Here is a 23,306-nt window from a genome sequence, read left to right on the forward strand (position 1 = left end):
CCCAGCACCCATGGGTGCCAGGGACCCCCCCCCAAAACGCTTTTAGGACTCTTGCCCCCCCCCCCCCCAGCACCCATGGGTGACCCCAAATATGACAAGGACCCCCCCCCCAACACCCAAAGGCTTTTGGGACCCCCCCCCAGCACCCATGGGTGCCAAGGAACCCCCCCTAAAGGCTTTTAGGACCCTTGGGACCCCCCCCCAGCACCCAAAGGCCTTTGGGACCCCCCCCCCCAGCACCCAAAGGCTTTTAGGACCCCCCCCCCAGCACCCATGGGTGACAGGGACCCCCCCTAGAGGATTTTAGGACCCTGGGGACCCCCTCCCCCAGCACCCAAAGGCTTTTAGGACCCCCCCCCCCCAGCACCCATGGGTGCCAGGGACCCCCCCCCTTATAGGATTTTAGGACCCTGGGGACCCCCTCCCCCAGCACCCAAAGGCTTTTGGGACCCCCACCCAGCACCCATGGGTGACCCCAAACATGACAAGGACCCCCCCCCCCCCCAGGACCCAAAGGCTTTTGGGACCCCCCCCCAGCACCCATGGGTGCCCCCCCCCCCTCAGCAGCAGCTCTCGGCCCTGGGGTCCCCCCCCGGTTGGGGGAGGGGACCCGGGGGGGGGGTGACACCCCAACGCCAGCGCTGCCACCCCCGCCGGACCTCGGCCTGCACCTGGGGACATGGGGACACGGGTGTCACCATGTGTCCCCCCCGCCCCGGGTGACAATGTGACGTCATCGTGTGTCCCCCCCACTACGGGGGGGTGATGTGATGTCATCGTGTCCCCCCCCCGCCCCGGGGTGGCAATGGGACGAACCTCCTTGTTGACGAAGCAGTAGAGGACGCTGACAACGAGACCCTGGGGACATGGGGACATTGGGGACACTGGGGACATTGGGGACATTGGGGATATGGGGGGGACATGGGGGCATTGGGGGACATGGGGGATATGGGGGATATTGGGGGCATTGGGGACATTGGGGATATGGGGGGGACATGGGGGACATTGGGGATATGGGGGGGACATTGGGGACATTGGGGACATTGGGGATATGGGGGGGACATTGGGGACATGGGGACATTGGGACATTGGGGATATGGGGGGGACATGGGGACATTGGGGATATGGGGACATTGGGGATATGGGAGGGACATGGGGACATTGGGGACATTGGGGATGTTGGGGATATGGGGGGGACATGGGGGCATTGGGGATATGGGGAGACGTGGGGGATATGGGGGGACATGGGGACATTGGGGTTATTGGGGAAATTGGGGATATGGGGGGGACATGGGGGCATTGGGGACATGGGGGATATGGGGGATATTGGGGGGGACATGGGGGCATTGGGGACATTGGGGACATTGGGGACATGGGGGGGACATGGGGGCATTGGGGACATGGGTGATATGGGGGATATTGGGGGCACGGGGGACGTGGGGGACATGGGGGATATGGGGGGGACATTGGGGACATGGGGATATTGGGGGGCATTGGGGACATTGGGGACATGGGGGATATGGGGGGACATGGGGACATTGGGGACATGGGGGATATGGGGGGGACATGGGGACATGGGGTTGTCCCCATTGTCCCCATGTCATCCCCATGTCCCGCATGTCCCCAATATCCCCAATGTCCCCAATGTCCCCATGTCCCCATTGTCCCCAACGCCCCCATTGTCCCCACATCCCCATTGATGTCCCCATGTCCCCAGTGTCCCCAATGCCCCCTTATCCCCATTATCCCAATGTCCCCATATCCCCAACGCCCCCATTGTCCCCACGTCCCCATTGATGTCCCCATGTCCCCATTGTCCCACCTGCGATGACGACAGCAGCAGCTGCAGGCCCCCATTGTCCCCAACATCCCCATTGTCCCCCATGTCCCCATTATCCCCATACCCCCATTGTTCCCAATGCCCCCATATCTCCAATGCCCCCAATGTCCCCATTGTCCCCAACGTCCCCATTGTCCCCAATGCCCCCAATGTCCCCATTGTCCCCCATATCCCCATTATCCCCAATGTCCCCATTGTCCCCTTATCCCCATTGTCCCCATTGTCCCCCATATCCCCAACGCCCCATTGTCCCCATGTCCCCATTGATGTCCCCATGTCCCCATGTCCCCATATCCCCATTGTCCCCATTGTCCCCCATGTCCCCATACCCTCATTGTCCCCAATGTCCCCATTCTCCCCATTATCCCCAACGCCCCCATTGTCCCCCATATCCCCAATGTCCCCAACGCCCCCATTGTCCCCAACATCCCCATTGTCCCCAATGTCCCCATTGTCCCCAATGTCCCCATTGTCCCCATGTCCCCATTGTCCCCCATATCCCCAATGTCCCCAACATCCCCATTTGTCCCCACATCCCCATTGTCCCCATGTCCCCATTCTCCCCATTATCCCCAACGCCCCCATTGTCCCCACGTCCCCACTGATGTCCCCATGTCCCCATTGTCCCCATGTCCCCATTGTCCCCAATGTCCCCATTATCCCCAATGTCCCCATTGCCCCCAACACCCCCATTGTCCCCATGTCCCCACTGATGTCCCCATTGTCCCCATTGTCCCCGTGTCCCACCTGCGATGACGACAGCAGCAGCTGCAGGCACAGCCGCACCAGCCGGGGGGTGTCCCCCCCCTGCCCCTCCCCCGCCAGCGCAAAGGCCACCTCGTGCACCCCCAGCAGCGGGATCAGCGTCAGCGTGGAGCGCGCCAGCCTGGGGACATGGGGACAGTGGGGACAGTGGGGACAGTGGGGACAGTGGGGACAGTGGGGACAGTGGGGACAATGGGGACAGTGGGGACAATGGGGACAATGGGGACAATGGGGACAGTGGGGACAATGGGGACAATGGGGACACCATGGGGACAGTGGGGACAATGGGGACAATGGGGACAGTGGGGACAATGGGGATAATGGGGACACCATGGGGACAACGGGGACAACAGGGACAATGGGGACAATGGGGACAGTGGGGACAATGGGGACAATGGGGACAATGGGGATAATGGGGACAGTGGGGACATGGGGACAATGGGGACAATGGGGACATTGGGGACATGAGGACAATGGGGACAATGGGGACAATGGGGACAATGGGGACAGTGGGGACAATGGGGACAGTGGGGACATGGGGACAATGGGGACAGTGGGGACAGTGGGGACAATGGGGACATGGGGACAATGGGGACAATGGGGACAGTGGGGACAATGGGGACATGGGGACAATGGGGACAATGGGGACATTGGGGACAATGGGGACAGTGGGGACAATGGGGACATTGGGGACAATGGGGACAGTGGGGACAATGGGGACAATGGGGACAGTGGGGACAATGGGGACATTGGGGACAATGGGGACAATGGGGACAATGGGGACAGTGGGGACAATGGGGACATTGGGGATAATGGGGACACCATGGGGACAACGGGGACAACAGGGACAATGGGTACAATGGGGACAGTGGGGACAGTGGGGACAATGGGGACAATGGGGACAGTGGGGACAATGGGGACAATGGGGACAATGGGGACAGTGGGGACAGTGGGGACAATGGGGACAGTGGGGACAATGGGGACAATGGGGACATGGGGACAATGGGGACAATGGGGACAGTGGGGACAATGGGGACAATGGGGACAATGGGGACAATGGGGACAATGGGGACATTGGGGATAATGGGGACACCATGGGGACAACGGGGACAATGGGGACAGTGGGGACAGTGGGGACAATGGGGATAATGGGGACAATGGGGACAATGGGGACAGTGGGGACAATGGGGACAGTGGGGACAGTGGGGACAATGGGGACAATGGGGACAATGGGGATAATGGGGACAATGGGGACAATGGGGACAGTGGGGACAATGGGGACAGTGGGGACAGTGGGGACAATGGGGACAATGGGGACAGTGGGGACAGTGGGGACAATGGGGACAATGGGGATAATGGGGACAACGGGGACAATGGGGACAGTGGGGACAGTGGGGACAGTGGGGACAATGGGGACAATGGGGACATGGGGACAATGGGGATAATGGGCACAGTGGGGACAATGGGGACAATGGGGACAATGGGGACAATGGGGACATGGGGACAATGGGGATAATGGGGACAATGGGGGCAATGGGGACAATGGGGACAGTGGGGACAATGGGGACAATGGGGACAATGGGGACAGTGGGGACAGTGGGGACAATGGGGACAATGGGGACAGTGGGGACAATGGGGACAGTGGGGACATGGGGACAATGGGGACAATGGGGACAATGGGGACAGTGGGGACAATGGGGACAGTGGGGACAATGGGGACAATGGGGACAGTGGGGACAGTGGGGACAATGGGGACAATGGGGACAATGGGGACACCAATGGGGACACCTGTGGGGACAATGGGGACACCCATAGGGACAATGGGGACAATGGGGACACCACTGGGAACAATGGGGACACCAATGGGGACAATGGGGACACCATGGGGACAGCGGGGACACCAATGGGGACAATGGGGACACCCGTGGGGACAATGGGGACACCCGTGGGGACAATGGGGACAGCGGGGACACCTCCGGGACACCCCCGCGACACACTGTGGTGGTAACACAGCAATGGGGACACACTTGGGGACATGATGGGGGTGGGGACACACATGGGGACACTCTTGGGGACATGATGGGGTGGGGACACACTTGGGGACACTCTTGGGGACATGATAGGGATGGGGACACTCTTGGGACATTATGGGGGTGGGGACACTCTTGGGGACATTATAGGGCTGGGGACACACTTGGAGACACACTTGGGGACATGACAGGGATGGGGACACACTTGGGGACATTACGGCAGTGGGGACACACTTGGGGACACACTTGGGGACACAATATGCATAGGGACATGATGGGACACTTGGGGACACACTTGGGGTCATGATGGGATGGGGAGACACTTGGGGACACACTTGGGGACACACTTGGGGACATTATAGGGATGGGGACACACATGGGGACGTTATAGGGCTGGGGACACACTTGGGGACATTATGGGGGTGGGGACACACTTGGGGACACACTTGGGGACATTATAGGGATGGGGACACACTTGGGGACATTATGGGGGTGGGGACACACTTGGGGACACACTTGGGGACATGATGGGATGGGGACACACTTGGGGACATTATAGGGATGGGGACACACTTGGGGACATTATGGGGGTGGGGACACACTTGGGGACACACTTGGGGACATTATAGGGATGGGGACACACTTGGGGACATGATGGGGTTGGGGACACACATGGGGAGACACTTGGGGACACTCTTGGGGACACACTTGGGGACATGATTGGATGGGGACACACTTGGGGACACACTTGGGGACACAGAGCCACCCCAGGGCCACCACAGGGCCACGACGGGGACGAGGCCACTCGGTGCCACCCGCGTGTCCCCCCCGCGTCCCCCCCGTGTCCCCACCTGAGCCGGGTGTCCCCACGGGCCACCTGGTGCGCCCGCACTTTGGCCACCAGGATGCGGACGATGCGCACGAACACCACGAAGTTCACCTGGGGACACGGGGACACCACGATGGCACCAGGAGGTGACACCGTGATGTCACCGGGGTGGTGACAACATGATGTCAATGGGGTGGTGACAGCGCGATGTCATCGGGGTGGTGGCAACATGATGTCATTGGGGTGGTGACACCGTGATGTCAATGGGGTGGTGACACCACCATGTCACTGGGGAGGTGACACTGTGGTGTCATCAGGGTGGTGACACTGATATGTCATTGGCATGGTGACACCGCGATGTCATTGGGGAGGTGACACCGTGATGTCATTGGGGTGGTGACACCACAATGTCACCAGGGAGGTGACAACATGATGTCATTGGGGTGGTGACACCGTGATGTCAATAGGGTGGTGACACCGTGATGTCACCAGGGAGGTGACACCGTGATGTCATCGGGGTGGTGACACCGTGATGTCAATGGGATGGTGACAACATGATGTCATTGGGGTGGTGACACCGCAATGTCACCGGGAAGGTGACACCGTGATGTCATTGGGGTGGTGACACCGTGATGTCAATAGGGTGGTGACAACATGATGTCATTGGGCTGGTGAGACTGTGATGTCACCAGGGAGGTGACACCGTGATGTCACCGGGGTGGTTGACAAAATGATGTCATTGGGGTGGTGACACCACGATGTCACCGGGGTGGTGGCACCGTGATGTCATTGGGGTGGTGACACCGTGATGTCACTGGGGTGGTGACACCGCAATGTCACTGGGGTGGTGACACTGTGATGTCAATAGGGTGGTGACACCGTGATGCCAATGGGGAGGTGACACCGTGATGTCAATAAGGTGGTGACACCGTGATGTCATTGGGGAGGTGACACCGTGATGTCATTGGGAAGGTGACAACATGATGTCATTGGGGTGGTGACACCGTGATGTCAATAGGGTGGTGACACCGTGATGTCACCAAGGTTGTGACAACATTATGTCATTGGGGTGGTGACACCGTGATGTCATTGGGGTGGTGACACTATGATGTCACCAGGGAGGTGACACCGTGATGTAACCGGGGTGGTGACACCGATATGTCACCAGGGTGGTGACACCGCGATGTCATTGGGGTGGTGACACCGTGATGTCACCGGGGTGGTGACACCACGATGTCACCAGGGAGGTGACAACATGATGTCATTGGGGTGGTGACACCGTGATGTCAATAGGGTGGTGACACCGTGATGTCACCAAGGTTGTGACAACATGATGTCATTGGGGTGGTGACACCGTGATGTCACCGGGGTGGTGACAACATGATGCCATTGGGGTGGTGACACCGTGATGTCATTGGGGTGGTGACACTATGATGTCACCAGGGAGGTGACACCGTGATGTCATTGGGGTGGTGACACCATGATGTCATTGAGGTGGTGACACCGTGATGTCACCGGGGTGGTGACAACATGATGTCAATGGGGTGGTGACATCGTGATGTCAATGGGGTGGTGACACCGTGATGTCATTGAGGTGGTGACACCGTGATGTCACCAGGGTTGGGGACAATGCCACCCACCGCCACGGCCACCAGGATGGGACAGCGGATGATCCACCAAACCGCCGCCTTCTCGTTCCTCTCCCAGCACCTGCGGTGGGGACACTCGTGTCACCCCCTTGGGGACACTCGTGTCACCGTCTTGGGGACAGCAGTGTCCCCGAAGGGGGGGTGACAATGTGGGGACGCGGTGACAGCGGCCTCACCCTTCGTTCTCGTAGAGGGCACGGGCCACCACCCAGGGGACAACGAAGAGGACGGGAGCACCTGGGGGGACATTTGGGGACACTTGGGGACACTTGGGGACATCAGCAGCGAATGGGATTCGCTTGGGGACATGACTTGGGGCGGGGAATGGGGACAAGGACAAGCCTGGAGGGGCAGATGGGGACAGGGACACCCTTGGGGACACTTGGGGACACCCCCAGGGACCAGGGATTCCCTTGGGGACACCCCTGGGGTGGGGGAAATGGGGACAGGGACACCCCTGGGACACCTGGGGACACTCAGGGACACCCCTGGGGACACTTGGGGACACCCACAGGGACCAGGGATTCCCTTGGGGACACTTGGGAACACCCCTGTGGTGGGTGAAATGGGGACAGGGACACCCCAGGGAACACTCGGGGACACTTGGGGACACCTGGGGACACTCGGGGACACCCCTGGGGACACTTGGGGACACACCTGGGGACAGAGGATTCCCTTGGGGTGGGGGAAATGAAGACAGGGACCCCCATGGACACCCCTGGGGTGGGGAAATGGAGACAGGGACACCCCTGGGGACACTCGGGGACACTCGGGGACACCCCTGGGGACACTTGGGGACACCCTGTGGTGGTGGGAATGGAGACAGGGACCCCCATGGACACCCCTGGGGTGGGGGAATGGGGACAGGGACACCCCTGGGGACACTTGGGGACACTGACAGGGACCAGGGATTCCCTTGGACACACCTCTGGGGACACTCAGGGACACCCCTGGGGACACTTGTGGACACCCCCAGGGACCAGGGATTCCCTTGGGGACACTTGGGGACACTGGCAGGGACCAGGGATTCCCTTGGGGACACCCACAGGGTCCAGGGATTCCCTTGGGGACACTTGGGGACACTCATAGGGACCTGGGATTCCCTTGGGGACACTCAGGGACACCCCTGGGGTGGGTGAAATGGAGACAGGGAGCCCCACGGACACCCCTGTGGTGGGGGAATGGAGACAGGGACACCCCTGGGGACACTCGGGGACACTTGGGGACACCCCCAGGGACCAGGGATTCCCTTGGGGACACCCCTGGGGTGGGGGAAATGGGGACAGGGACCCCCATGGACACCCCTGGGGTGGGGGAATGGAGACAGGGACACCCCTGGGGACACTTGGGGACACTCGGGGACACCCCTGGGGACACTTGGGGACACCCTGTGGTGGTGGGAATGGAGACAGGGACCCCCATGGACACCCCTGGGGTGGTGGAAACGGGGACAGGGACCCCCATGGACACCCCTGTGGTGGGGGAATGGGGACAGGGACACCCCCGGGGACACTCGAGGACACTCGGGGACACTTGGGGACACCCCCAGGGACCAGGGATTCCCTTGGGGACACCCCTGGGGTGGGGGAAATGGGGACAGGGACTCCCATGGGACACCTGGGGACACTCGGGGACACCCCTAGGGACCAGGGATTCCCTTGGGGACACTTGGGGACACCCCCAGGGGACACTCAGGGACACCCCTGGGGACACTTGGGGACACACTTGGGGACCAGGGATTCCCTTGGGGACACCTGGGGACACCCCTGGGGTGGGGGAAATGGGGATATGGACACCCAGGGACACCCCTGGGGACACTTGGGGACACCCCCAGGGACCAGGGATTCCCTTGGGGACACCCACAGGGACCAGGGATTCCCTTGGGGACACCCCTGGGGTGGGTGGAATGGGGACAGGGACACCCCTGGGGACCCTCGGGGACACTCGGTGACACTTGGGGACACCTGGGGACACTCGGGGACACCCCTGGGGACACTTGGGGACACTCAGGGACACTTGGGGACACCTCTGGGGTCACTCAGGGACACCTGTGGGGACACTTGGGGACACCCCCAGGGTCCATGGATTCCCTTGGGGACACTCAGGGACACCCCTGTGGTGGTGGAAATGGGGACAGGGACCCCCATGGACACCCCTGTGGTGGGGGAATGGAGACAGGGACACCCCTGGGGACACTCAGAGACACTTGGGGACACCTGGGGACACTCGGGGACACCCCTGGGGACACTTGGGGACACACTAGGGGACCAGGGATTCCCTTGGGGACACTTGGGGACACCCCTGGGGTGGGGGAATGGAGACAGGGACACCCCTGGGCACACTTGGTGACACTCGGGGACACTCGGGGACACTTGGGGACACCCCCAGGGACCTGGGATTCCCTTGGGGACACTTGGGGACACCCCTGGGGTGGGGGAAATGGGGACAGGGACACCTGGGGACACCCGTGGGGACGCTCAGGGACACTTGGGGACACCCCCAGGGACCAGGGATTCCCTTGGGGACACCCCTGGGGTGGGGGAAACGGGGACAAGGACCCCCATGGACACCCCTGTGGTGGGGGAATGGGGACAAGGACACCCCTGGGGACACTCGGGGACACCCCTGGGGACACTTGGCGACACCCTGTGGTGGTGGGAATGGAGACAGGCACCCCCATGGACACCCCTGGGGTGGTGGAAACGGGGACAGGGACCCCCATGGACACCCTGTGGTGGGAGAATGGAGACAGGGACACCCCCGGGGACACTTGGGGACACTCGGGGACAGTTGGGGACAGTAGGGGACACTGACCCCAGCCCAGCAGCAGGAAGGCGGGCAGGCAGCGCTGGCCCGGGAAGGTGACGAGCACCAGCAGCTTGTGCAGGAACAGCCCCTCGGCCAGCAGCCACCCGTAGTTGGCACCCACGCAGTACTGGGTGAGCACCTGCGCCAGGCGGCAGCCGGCCAGCGCCTGGGGACACGGGACACTCAGGGGACACGCACCGGGGGGGACAAGGGGGGGGTGGCACCGAGAGTGTGGAGGGAACAACCCCCCGTGATGTCCCCAGTGTCCCCGTGTCCCCCATGTGTCCCCCATGATGTGCCCACCTGCTCCCCCACAATGTCCCCATGATGTCCCCATGTCCCCCATGTGTCCTCCACAATGTCCCCATGTCCCCATGTGTCCCCCACATGTCCCCACCTGCTCCCCCACAATGTCCCATGTCCCCCATGTGTCCCCCATGTGTCCCCACCTGCTCCCCACAATGTCCCCAGTGTCCCCATGTCCCCCATGTGTCCTCCACAATGTCCCCATGTCCCCATGTGTCCCCCACATGTCCCCACCTGCTCCCCCACAATGTCCCATGTCCCCCATGTGTCCCCCATGTGTCCCCACCTGCTCCCCCACAATGTCCCCATGTCCCCCATGATGTCCCCACCTGCTCCCCACAATGTCCCCAGTGTCCCCATGTCCCCCATGTGTCCTCCACAATGTCCCCATGTCCCCATGTGTCCCCCATGTGTCCCCCATGTGTCCCCACCTGCTCCCCCATGATGTCCCCATGTCCCCATGTGGCCCCCACAATGTCCCCATGTCCCCCACGTGTCCCCACCTGCTCCCCACAATGTCCCCATGTCCCCATGTGTCCCCCATGTGTCCCCATGTCCCCCACGTGTCTCCACTTACTCCCCCATGATGTCCCCAATGTCCCCATGTCCCCCATGTGTCCCCACCTCCTCTCCCACAATGTCCCCAGTGTCCCCACGCGTTCCCACCTGCTCCCCCATGATATCCCCATGTCCCCCACGTGTCTCCACCTGCCCCCCACAACATCCCCATGTCCCCCATCTGTCCCCCATGATGTCCCCACCTGCTCCCCCACAATGTCCCCATGTCCCCCATGTGTCCCCCACGTGTCCCCACCTGCTCCCCCATGATGTCCCCATGTCCCCATGTGTCCCCACCTGCTCCCCCACAATGTCCCCAGTGTCACCATGTCCCCCATGTGTCCCCCACAATGTCCCCATGTCCCCCACGTGTCCCCACCTCCTCTCCCACAATGTCCCCACGATGTCCCCATGTCCCCCATGTGTCCCCCATGTGTCCCCACCTCCTGTCCCACAATGTCCCCATGTGTCCCCATGTCCCCCTTGTGTCCCCACCTGCTCCCCCACAACGTCCCCACGTGTCCCCACCTGCTCCCCTGCGATGTCCCCAAGGTCCCCATGTCCCCACGCCCGCAGGTGACGTCCCAGCAGGGCGTCCCTGGGCAGAATGGCCCCAGCTTGTCAATGTGTCCCCACCTCCTCTCCCATGATGTCCCCATGTGTCCCCATGTCCCCCATGTGTCCCCCACAATGTCCCCAGTGTCCCCATGTGTCCCCACCTGCTCCCCACAATGTCCCCATGATGTCCCCATGTCCCCCATGTGTCCCCCACAATGTCCCCATGTCCCCAGTGTCCCCATGTGTCCCCACCTGCTCCCCCATGATGTCCCCATGTCCCCCATGATGTCCCCACCTGCTCCCCACAATGTCCCCAGTGTCCCCATGTCCCCCATGTGTCCCCCACAATGTCCCCATGTCCCCATGTGTCCCCCATGTGTCCCCACCTCCTCTCCCACAATGTCCCCATGTCCCCATGTGGCCCCCACAATGTCCCCATGTCCCCCACGTGTCCCCACCTCCTCTCCCACAATGTCCCCACGATGGCCCCATGTCCCCCATGTGTCCCCCACAATGTCCCCAGTGTCCCCACGCGTTCCCACCTGCTCCCCCATGATATCCCCATGTCCCCCTTGTGTCCCCATCTCCTCTCCCACGATGTCCCCATGTCCCCCATGTGTCCCCCACAATGTCCCCATGTCCCCCATGTGTCCCCACCTCCTCTCCCACAATGTCCCCACGATGGCCCCATGTCCCCCATGTGTCCCCCATGTGTCCCCACCTCCTGTCCCACAATGTCCCCATGTGTCCCCATGTCCCCCTTGTGTCCCCACCTGCTCCCCCCAATGTCCCCATGTCCCCCATGTGTCCCCCACAACGTCCCCATGTCCCCAACATGTCCCCCATGTGTCCCCACCTGCTCCCCACAATGTCCCCAGTGTCACCATGTCCCCCACGTGTCCCCCACAATGTCCCCATGTCCCCACGCATCCCCACCTGCTCCCCACAATGTCCCCATGTCCCCATGTGTCCCCCATGTGTCCCCACCTGCTCCCCACAATGTCCCCATGTGTCCCCATATCCCCCACGTGTCCCCACCTGCTCCCCCACAAGGTCCCCAGTGTCCCCATGTCCCCCATGTGTCCTTCACAATGTCCCCATGTCCCCACGTGTCCCCACTTACTCCCCCATGATGTCCCCAATGTCCCCATGTCCCCATGTGTCCCCCACAATGTCCCCATGTCCCCCACGTGTCCCCACCTCCTCTCCCACAATGTCCCCATGATGTCCCCATGTCCCCCATGTGTCCCCACGCGTCCCCACCTGCTCCCCCACAATGTCCCCATGTCCCCCATGTGTCCCCCACAATGTCCCCAGTGTCCCCCACGTGTCCCCACCTGCTCCCCCACAATGTCCCCATGTCCCCATGTGTCCCCCATGTGTCCCCACCTGCTCCCCCCAACGTCCCCACGTGTCCCCACCTGCTCCCCCATGTGTCCCCATGTCCCCCACGTGTCCCCACCTGCTCCCCACAATGTCCCCAGTGTCCCCATGTCCCCCATGTGTCCCCCACAATGTCCCCATGTCCCCACGTGTCCCCCATGTGTCCCCACCTACTCCCCCACAATGTCCCCATGTCCCCATGTGTCCCCCATGTGTCCCCACCTGCTCCCCCACAATGTCCCCATGTGGCCCCCACAATGTCCCCATGTCCCCCCACGTGTCCCCCACGTGTCCCCACTTACTCCTCCATGATGTCCCCAATGTCCCCATGTCCCCACGTGTCCCCACCTGCTCCCCCACAATGTCCCCATGTCCCCCATGATGTCCCCACCTGCTCCCCACAATGTCCCCAGTGTCCCCATGTCCCCCATGTGTCCTCCACAATGTCCCCATGTCCCCCCACGTGTCCCCCACGTGTCCCCACTTACTCCTCCATGATGTCCCCAATGTCCCCATGTCCCCCATGTGTCCCCCACGTGTCCCCACCTGCTCCCCACAATGTCCCCATGTCCCCATGTGGCCCCCACAATGTCCCCATGTCCCTCATGTGTCCCCACCTGCTCCCCACAATGTCCCCATGATGTCCCCATGTCCCCCATGTGTCCCCCACAATGTCCCCATGATGTCCCCATGTCCCCCATGTGTCCCCACGCGTCCCCACCTCCTCTCCCACAATGTCCCCAGTGTCCCCCATGTGTCCCCCACAATGTCCCCAGTGTCCCCACGTGTCCCCACCTGCTCCCCCACAATGTCCCCATGTGTCCCCCATGTGTCCCCACCTACTCCCCCATGATGTCCCCAGTGTCCCCATGTCCCCCATGTGTCCCCCATGTGTCCTCACCTGCTCCCCCACAATGTCCCCATGTGTCCCCCACGTGTCCCCACCTACTCCCCCATGATGTCCCCAGTGTCCCCATGTCCCCCATGTGTCCCCCATGTGTCCTCACCTGCTCCCCCACAATGTCCCCATGTCCCCCACGTGTCCCCACTTACTCCCCCATGATGTCCCCATGTCCCCCATGTGTCCCCACGTGTCCCCACCTGCTCCCCCACAATGTCCCCATGTGTCCCCCATGTGTCCCCACCTGCTCCCCCCATGTCCCCACGTGTCCCCACCTGCTCCCCCACAATGTCCCCATGTCCCCCATGTGTCCCCACCTGCTCCCCACAATGTCCCCACTGTCCCCATGTCCCCCATGTGTCCTCCACAATGTCCCCATGTCCCCACGTGTCCCCCATGTGTCCCCACCTACTCCCCCACAATGTCCCCATGTCCCCATGTGTCCCCCATGTGTCCCCATGTCCCCACGTGCCCCCCACGTGTCCCCACCTACTCCCCCATGATATCCCCAGTGTCCCCATGTCCCCCATGTGTCCCCCACGTGTCCCCACCTACTCCCCCATGATGTCCCCAATGTCCCCATGTCCCCCACGTGTCCCCCACAATGTCCCCATGTCCCCCATGTGTCCCCCACAATGTCCCCAGTGTCCCCACGTGTCCCCACCTGCTCCCCTACAATGTCCCCATGTCCCTCATGTGTCCCCCCTGCTCCCCCCCAACGTCCCCACGTGTCCCCACCTGCTCCCCCGCCATGTCCCCGATGTCCCCGTGTCCCCAGCCCCGCAGGTGACGTCCCAGCAGGGCGTCCCTGGCCAGGATGGCCCCGGCGCGCAGCACGAAGGACGCGAACAGGTTGGCGTGGATGACGTTGCGGGTGCAGCGCAGGCGCCTGCGGGGACACGGGGACGCGGGGGGTGACGGCACCCATGGGCGCCCCCCCCAGCACCCATGGGTGCCCCCACCCCGGAGGTACCTGAAGAGGAGGAGGAGGAGCAGAGCGAGGACGAGGGCGACGAGGGACACGGAGTAACCCACGGTGTAGAGCAGGCGGAACTGCTCCAGCAGCCACGCGTGGCGCTGGGGGACATTGAGGGGACATCAAGGGACAGCGTGGGGACATCATGGGGACATCATGGGACAGCGTGGGGACATTGCGGGGACATCATGGGGGCATCACGGGGGCATCACAGGGACATCAGGGGGATGTGGGGAGATCATGGGACATCATGGGGACATCATGGGGACATTGAGGGGACATCATGGGGACATGGGATATCATGGGGACATCATAGGGACAGTGTGGGGACAGCATGGGGACATCACGGGGACATCATGGGACATGGGACATCATGGGGATATCATGGGGACATCATGGGATATCATAGGGACATCACGGGGACTTCATGGGGACATGGGACATCATGGGGATATCATGGGGATATCATGGGGACATTATGGGGATATCATGGGGACATCATGGGGACATGGGACATCATGGGGATATCATAGGGACATCAGAGGAACATCATGGGGACATGGGACATCATGGGGATATCATAGGGACATCATGGGGATATCATGGGGACATCATGGGGACATGGGACATGATGGGGATATCATAGGGACAGTGTGGGGACATCATGGGGACAGCATGGGATGTGGAGAGGACATGGAATATCATGGGGATAACATGGGGGCATCATGGGGACATCACGGGGACATCATGGGGATGTGGAGGGATCATGGGACATCGTGGGGATATGATGGGGACATCATGGGGACATGGGACATCATGGGGATATCATAGGGACAGTGTGCGGACAGCGTAGGGACATTGAGGGACAATGTGGGGATATCATGGAGACATCACGGGGACATGGGATATCATGGGGATATCATAGGGACGGTGTGGGGACATCATGGGGATATTATGGGGACATTGAGGGGACAGCGTGGGGACAGCATGGGGACATCATGGGGGCATCATGGGGACATGGGACACCATGGGGATATCATGGGGACATTGAGGGGACAGCGTGGGGACATGGGACATCATGGGGATATCATGGGGATATCATGGGGACATCATGGGATATCATAGGGACATCACGGGGACTTCATGGGGACATGGGACATCATGGGGATATCATGGGGATATCATGGGGACATTATGGGGACATGGGATATCATGGGGACATCATGGGGACATCATGGGGATATCATGGGGACATCATGGGGATATCATAGGGACAGTGTGGGGACATCATGGGGACAGCATGGGATGTGGAGAGGACATGGGATATCATGGGGATAACATGGGGACATCATGGGGACATCACGGGGACATCATGGGGATGTGGAGGGATCATGGGACATCGTGGGGATATGATGGGGACATCATGGGGACATGGGACATCACGGGGATATGATGGGGACAGTGTGGGGACAGCGTGGGGACATTGAGGGACAATGTGGGGATATCATGGAGACATCACGGGGACATGGGATATCATGGGGATATCATAGGGACGGTGTGGGGACATCATGGGGATATTATGGGGACATTGAGGGGACAGCGTGGGGACAGCATGGGGACATCATGGGGACATCATGGGGACATGGGACACCATGGGGATATCATGGGGACATGGGACATCATGGGGATATCATGGGGACAGTGTGGGGACAGTGTGGGGACATCATGGGGATATTGTGAGGACATTGTGGGGACATTGTAGGGACAGGGAGGGGTCAGGGAACAGGGGACAAGGGACAGGGAGGGGGGACAGGGGATGGGGAGGGGACAGGGGACATCATGGGGACATCGTGGGGACATCGTGGGGACGTGGGGATGGGGAGGGGACAGGGGACATCGTGGGGACATCGTGGGGATGGGGAGGGGACAGGGGACATCATGGGGACATCGTGGGGACATCGTGGGGACATTGTGGGGACATCATGGGGACAGGGAGTGGGGACAGGGGACATGGGGGGGACAGGGGACAAGGGACAGGGAGGGGAAACAGGGACATGGGGCCATGGGGCCATGGGGAGGGGACATGGGACATCATGGGGACATCGTGGGGACAAGGAGGGGGGACAAGGGACGGGGACAGCGACACGGTGACACAGGACACGGCCCCGGGGCGCGGCCCATTTGTCACCCGTGTCCCATTTGTCACCCGTGTCCCATTTGTCACCCGGCGCAGCACGACCCGGCGGGGGGGAGGTGACACACGTGGCACCGCGTCCCGCGGCGGGTGACACGTGGCAGCGCCACATGTGGCAGCGGGTGGCACATGGTGGCACCAGGTGGCACCAGGGACACGGCACAGAGGGGGACAAGGGACAGCGGGGGGGGGACAAGGGACAGCGGGTGGCACCGGGGGTGGCTCAGCGGTGACACGGGTGACAGCAGAGGGGACACAAGGACATGTCCCCATGTCCCCAGTGTCACCCCCTGTACCCCCATGTCCCACATGTGCCCAGTGTCCCCCAGTGTCTCCCCATGTCCCCATGTCCCCCATGTCCCCATGACCCCCATATCCCCAGTGTCACCCCCATATCCCCACATGTCCCCGTGTCCCCCATGTCCCCCATGTCCCCAGTGTCCCCCAGTGTTCCCCCATCCCTGTGTCCCCAGTGTCACCCCATGTCCCCAGTGTCACCCCCATGTCCCCATGTCCCCATGTCCCCCATATCCCCAGTGTCACCCCCATGTCCCCCATGTCCCCATGTCCCCCATATCCCCAGTGTCACCCCCATGTCCCCATGTCCCCATGTCCCCCATATCCCCAGTGTCACCCCCATGTCCCCATGTCCCCATGCCCCCCATGTCCCCCATATCCCCAGTGTCACCCCCATGTCCCCATGTCCCCATGTCCCCCACGTCCCCCATGTCCCCAGTGTCACCCCCATGTCCCCATGTCCCCAGTGCCCCCCATATCCCCAGTGTCACCCCCATGTCCCCATGTCCCCCATATCCCCAGTGTCACCCCCATGTCCCCCATATCCTCCATATCCCCCTGTGTCCCCAGTGCTCCCCATGTCCCCATGTCCCCATGTCCCCCCTATCCCCAGTGTCACCCCCATGTCCCCCATGTCCCCATGTCCCCCATGTCCCCATGTCCCCCATATCCCCAGTGTCACCCCCATGTCCCCATGTCCCCCATGTACCCATACCCCCCATGTCCCCATGTCCCTCATGTCCCCATGTCCCCCATGTCCCCATATCCCCCCTTGTCCCCATGTCCCCCATGCCCCCCATCACCCCCATGTCCCCATATCCCCAGTGCCCCCAATGTCCCCAGTGTCACCCCACGTCCCACCTGCAGCTCCTGCTGTCCCCGCGTGTCCCCGCACTGCTCATGGTCCAGCCAGGGCCACCCCGTGTCCCCATGTCCCCATGTCCCCAGTGTCACCCCATATCCCCAGTGTCACCCCCATGTCCCCATGTCCCCCATATCCCCATTGCCCCCCATATCCCCAGTGTCACCCCCATGTCCCCATGTCCCCCATGTCCCCATGTCCCCATATCCCCAGTGTCACCCCCATGTCCCCCATGTCCCCATATCCCCATGTCCCCCATATCCCCAGTGTCACCCTCATGTCCCCCATGTCCCCATGTCCCCCATATCCCCAGTGTCACCCCCATGTCCCCCATATCCTCCATATCCCCCTGTGTCCCCAGTGCTCCCCATGTCCCCATGTCCCCCATGTCCCCCATATCCCCAGTGTCACCCCCATGTCCCCATGTCCCCATATCCCCAGTGTCACCCCCATGTCCCCCATGTCCCCATGTCCCCCATGTCCCCATGTCCCCCATATCCCCAGTGTCACCCCCATGTCCCCCATGTCCTCCATATCCTCCATATCCCCCCATGTCCCCAGTGCTCCCCGTGTCCTCCATATCCCCATGTTCCCCATATCCCCAGTGTCACCCCCATGTCCCCATGTCCCCCATATCCCCATGTTCCCCATATCCCCAGTGTCACCCCCATGTCCCCATGTCCCCCATATCCCCATGTTCCCCATATCCCCAGTGTCACCCCCATGTCCCCATGTCCCCCATATCCCCATGTTCCCCATATCCCCAGTGTCACCCCCATGTCCCCATGTCCCCCATATCCCCATGTTCCCCATATCCCCAGTGTCACCCCCATGTCCCCATGTCCCCATGTCCCCCATGTCCCCAGTGTCACCCCCATGTCCCCATGTCCCCATGTCCCCCATATCCCCAGTGTCACCCCCATGTCCCCATGTCCCCCATGTCCCCAGTGTCACCCCCATGTCCCCAATGTCCCCATGTCCCCCATATCCCCAGTGTCACCCCCATATCCCCAGTGTCACCCCCATGTCCCCCATGTCCCCATGTCCCCCATATCCCCAGTGTCACCCCAATGTCCCCATGCCCCCATATCCCCAGTGTCACCCCCATGTCCCCATGTCCCCCATGTCCCCATGCCCCCCATGTCCCCATATCTCCCCTTGTCCCCATGTCCCCATGTCCCCCTGTGTCCCCATGTCCCCAATACCTGCCATGTCCCCATGTCCCCCATGTGCCCATGTCCCCCATATCCCCAGTGTCACCCCACGTCCCACCTGCAGCTCCTGCTGTCCCCGCGTGTCCCCGCACTGCTCGTGGTCCAGCCAGGCCGCCCCGTCTCGTCCGTCACCCAAGTGCCATCGGGGCCGCAGCGCCGCGTCACCACCCCGTCCCGCACTGCGACACCGTGTCCCCAATGTCACCCGTGTCACCGGTGTCACCCGTGTCACCGGTCACCCCCCCCCAGGTTACCTCGGTGGTGCCAGGGCAGGTACCAGGGACAGGGGACGGTGACGGTGCTGTTGGGGACACCGTCCCCCCAACAGGCGTACATGTCGAACGTGCGGTTGCAGACGGGTCCTGGGGACACGGTGTCCCCATTGTCCCCAAGTGTCACCATGGTGTCCCCAACCCATCCCCATTCACTGGGTAGTGGGGGTCAGGGTGTCCCCATTGTCCCCAAGTGTCTCCATGGTGTCCCCATTGTCCCCAAGTGTCCCCAAACCATCACCATTCACTGGGGTCCCCATTGTCCCCAAGTGTCCCCAACCCATCCCCACTCACCAGGGTCAGGGTGTCCCCATTGTCCCTAGGTGTCCCCATTGTCCCCAGGTGTCCCCAGCCCATCCCCGCTCACCGGATCAGGGTGTCCCCAAGTGTCACCATGGTGTCCCCAACCCATCCTCACTCACTGGGTAGTGGGGGTCAGGGTGGCCCGGTTGTCCCCATGGTGTCCCCATTGTCCCCAAGTGTCACCATGGTGTCCCCAAACCATCTCCATTCACTGGGTAGTGGGGGTCAGGGTGTCCCCACAGTGTCCCCATTGTCCCCAAGTGTCACCATGGTGTCCCCAACCCATCCCCATTCACTGGGTAGTGGGGGTCAGGGTGTCCCTATTGTCCCCACGGTGTCCCCATTGTCCCCAAGTGTCCCCAACTCATCCCCACTCACCGGGGTCAGGGTGTCCCCATTGTCCCCAAGTGTCCCCATGGTGTCCCCATTGTCCCCAAGTGTCCCCAACTCATCCTCGCTCACTGGGGTCTGGGTGTCCCCATTGTCCCCATTGTCCCCAAGTGTCCCCAGGTGTCCCCAACCCATCCCCATTCACTGAGGTCAGGTGTCCCCATTGTCCCCAAGTGTCCCCATGGTGTCCCCATTGTCCCCAAGTGTCCCCAACCCATCACCATTCACTGGGGTCCCCATTGTCCCCATTGTCCCCAAGTGTCCCCAAGTGTCCCCAACCCATCCCCACTCACCAGGGTCAGGGTGTCCCCATTGTCCCCAGGTGTCCCCATTGTCCCCAAGTGTCCCCAACCCATCCTCACTCACCGGATCAGGGTGTCCCCATTGTCCCCAAGTGTCACCATGGTGTCCCCAACCCATCCCCATTCACTGGGTAGTGGGGGTCAGGGTGGCCCTGTTGTCCCCATGGTGTCCCCATTGTCCCCATTGTCCCCAGGTGTCCCCAACCCATCCCTGCTCACTGGGGTCAGGGTGTCCCCATTGTCCCCAAGTGTCACCATGGTGTCCCCAACCCATTCCCATTCACTGGGTAGTGGGGGTCAGGGTGTCCCTATTGTCCCCATGGTGTCCCCATTGTCCCCAAGTGTCCCCAACCCATCCCCACTCCCCGGGGTCAGGGTGTCCCCATTGTCCCCAAGTGTCCCCAAGTGTCCCCAGCCCATCACCGCTCCCCAGGGTCAGGGTGTCCCCATTGTCCCCAAGTGTCCCCACTCACCGGTGGCCGGGGGCTCGAGGCGCAGGCGCAGGTGACACTCGTGACGATATTGGTGCCACGCGGCCAGGGTGGCCTGGGCCGAGCGCTCCTGCGGGGAGGGGACAGCGTGGGGACATCGCCAGGATGGGGCCACCACCTTGGGGACATTATGATGGGGCCACCAAGATGGTGCCACCACCTTGGGGACATTATAATGGGACCAACAAGTTGGTGCCACCAACTTGGGGACGTTATTATGGGTCCACCAAGATGGTGCCACCACCTTGGGGACATTATGATGGGGCCACCACCTTGGGGACATTATGATGGGGCCACCAAGTTGGTGCCACCACCTTGGGGACATTATGATGGGGCCACCATGATGGTGCCACCACCTTGGGGACATTATGATGGGGCCACCAAGATGGTGCCACTGCCTTGGGGACATTATGATGGGGCCACCAAGTTGGTGCCACCACCTTGGGGACATTACGATGGTGCCACCACCATGGGGACATTATGATGGGGCCACCAAGATGGTGCCACCACCTTGGGGACACTATGATGGGGCCACCATGATGGTGCCACCGCCTTGGGGACATTATGATGGTGCCACCACCCTGGGGACATTATGATGGTGCCATCATGATGGTGCCACCACCTTGGGGACACTATGATGGGGAAACCAAGATGGGGCCACCACCTTGGGGACATTATGATAGGGCCACCAAGATGGTGCCACCACCTTGGGGACATTATGATAGGGCCACCATGATGGTGCCACTGCCTTGGGGACATTATGATGGGGCCACCAAGTTGGTGCCACCGCCTTGGGGACATTAGGATGGGGCCACCACCTTGGGGACATTATGATGGGGCCACCATGATGGTGCCACCGCCTTGGGGACATTATGATGGGGCCACCATGATGGTGTCACCACCTTGGGGACATTATGATGGGGTCACCATGATGGTGCCACCGCCTTGGGGACATTATAATGGGGCCACCATGATGGTGCCACCACCTTGGGGACATTCTGATGGGGCCACCATGATGGTGCCACCACCTTGGGGACACTATGATGGGGCCACCATGATGGTGCCACCACCTTGGGGACATTACGATGGGGACACCAAGTTGGTGCCACCACCTTGGGGACATTATGATGGGGCCACCACCATGGGGACATTATGATGGAGCCACCATGATGGTGCCACCACCTTGGGGACATTATGATGGGGCCACCATGATGGTGTCACCACCTTGGGGACATTATGATGGGGCCACCACCTTGGGGACGTTATAATGGGGCCACCATGATGGTGCCACCACCTTGGGGACATTATGATGGTGCCACCACCTTGGGGACACTATGATGGGGCCACCAAGATGGTGCCACCACCTTGGGGACATTATGATGGAGCCACCAAGATGGTGCCACCACCTTGGGGACATTATGATGGGGCCACCATGATGGTGTCACCACCTTGGGGACATTACGATGGTGCCACCACCTTGGGGACACTATGATGGGGCCACCATGATGGTGCCACCACCTTGGGGACATTATGATGGGGCCACCACTTTGGGGACATTATGATGGGGCCACCAAGTTGGTGCCACCGCCTTGGGGACATTATTATGGGGTCACCATGATGGTGCCACCACCTTGGGGACATTATGATGGGGCCACCACCTTGGGGACATTATAATGGGGCCACCATGATGGTGCCACCACCTTGGGGACATTATGATGGGGACACCATGATGGTGTCACCACCCTGGGGACACTATGACGGGGCCACCACCTCGGGGCCACCCCAGGGTGGCCATTGGGGTGTCCCAGGGTGTGGGGACACCCCCCAGGTGACATTTTTGGGCACGGGGCGGGGGGGTGTCTCACCTCTGCCCCCCTCAGGACCCTCCTGAGCAGGGCGGTGGCCATTCCGGTGACAATGACAATGACAGTGACAGCGACAGTGACAGCAGCTCCTGGGGTGGGGGGGGACAATGTCCCTTGTCCCTGATGCCACTTGTGTCCCCCCCCCACCATTCCCAGGTCCCTCCACACGTGTCCATACCCCCCCCCCGCTCAAAGTGTCCCCATGTCCCCACCCCCCCCCCCCCCAGTGTCCCCTGACCCCCCCCCCACCCCCCAATTCCGGGACCCCCCACTGACCCCCAGGACCCCCCCCGCCCAGTGTCCCCTGACCCCCCTCCAGGACCCCCCAAGGACCCCCACGACCCCCCCGGGACCCCCCGAACCCCCCCCGTGTCACCCGACCCCCCCCCCAGGTGTCCCCTGACACCCCCCCATGTCCCTGACCCCCCCCCCAGGGACCCCCAAAGACCCCCCCCCAACCCCTCCCCCATGTCCCCCGACCCCCCCTGAGACCCCCGACCCCCCCCCTTAACC

The 23,306-nt window shown here is 61.9% G+C and overlaps 2 protein-coding genes across 2 annotated transcripts in view; one reads left to right on the forward strand and one right to left on the reverse strand.

Annotated features, from left to right (window-relative positions):
- Window positions 1-183, forward strand: part of LOC309452871 (gastric inhibitory polypeptide receptor-like) — a gene marked incomplete at both ends in the record, with an annotated part of 23,605 nt that extends 23,422 nt beyond the window's left edge. The window contains one exon of the mRNA XM_082077531.1: window positions 71-183. Within this exon, the coding sequence (XP_081933657.1) occupies window positions 71-183 (113 nt within the window). The remainder of the gene's footprint in view (window positions 1-70) is intronic.
- A 377-nt stretch (window positions 184-560) lies between these two features.
- LOC309452872 (gastric inhibitory polypeptide receptor-like) lies at window positions 561-22,835 on the reverse strand (the record flags this gene model as incomplete). Its single annotated transcript, XM_082077532.1, has 13 exons — window positions 561-671; window positions 817-858; window positions 2,588-2,726; window positions 5,487-5,575; window positions 7,105-7,174; window positions 7,290-7,350; window positions 9,928-10,087; window positions 14,441-14,516; window positions 14,601-14,704; window positions 19,303-19,349; window positions 19,425-19,532; window positions 20,911-20,998; window positions 22,794-22,835. The coding sequence occupies 13 exons, from the start codon at window positions 22,833-22,835 to the stop codon at window positions 561-563; spliced, it is 1,137 nt and encodes a 378-aa protein (XP_081933658.1).
- Window positions 22,836-23,306: the final 471 nt, after the last annotated feature.

The sequence above is a fragment of the Streptopelia decaocto genome (assembly GCF_964273445.1).
Source record: "Streptopelia decaocto genome assembly, contig: HAP1_SCAFFOLD_1062, whole genome shotgun sequence".
Classification (NCBI taxonomy): domain Eukaryota; kingdom Metazoa; phylum Chordata; class Aves; order Columbiformes; family Columbidae; genus Streptopelia; species Streptopelia decaocto.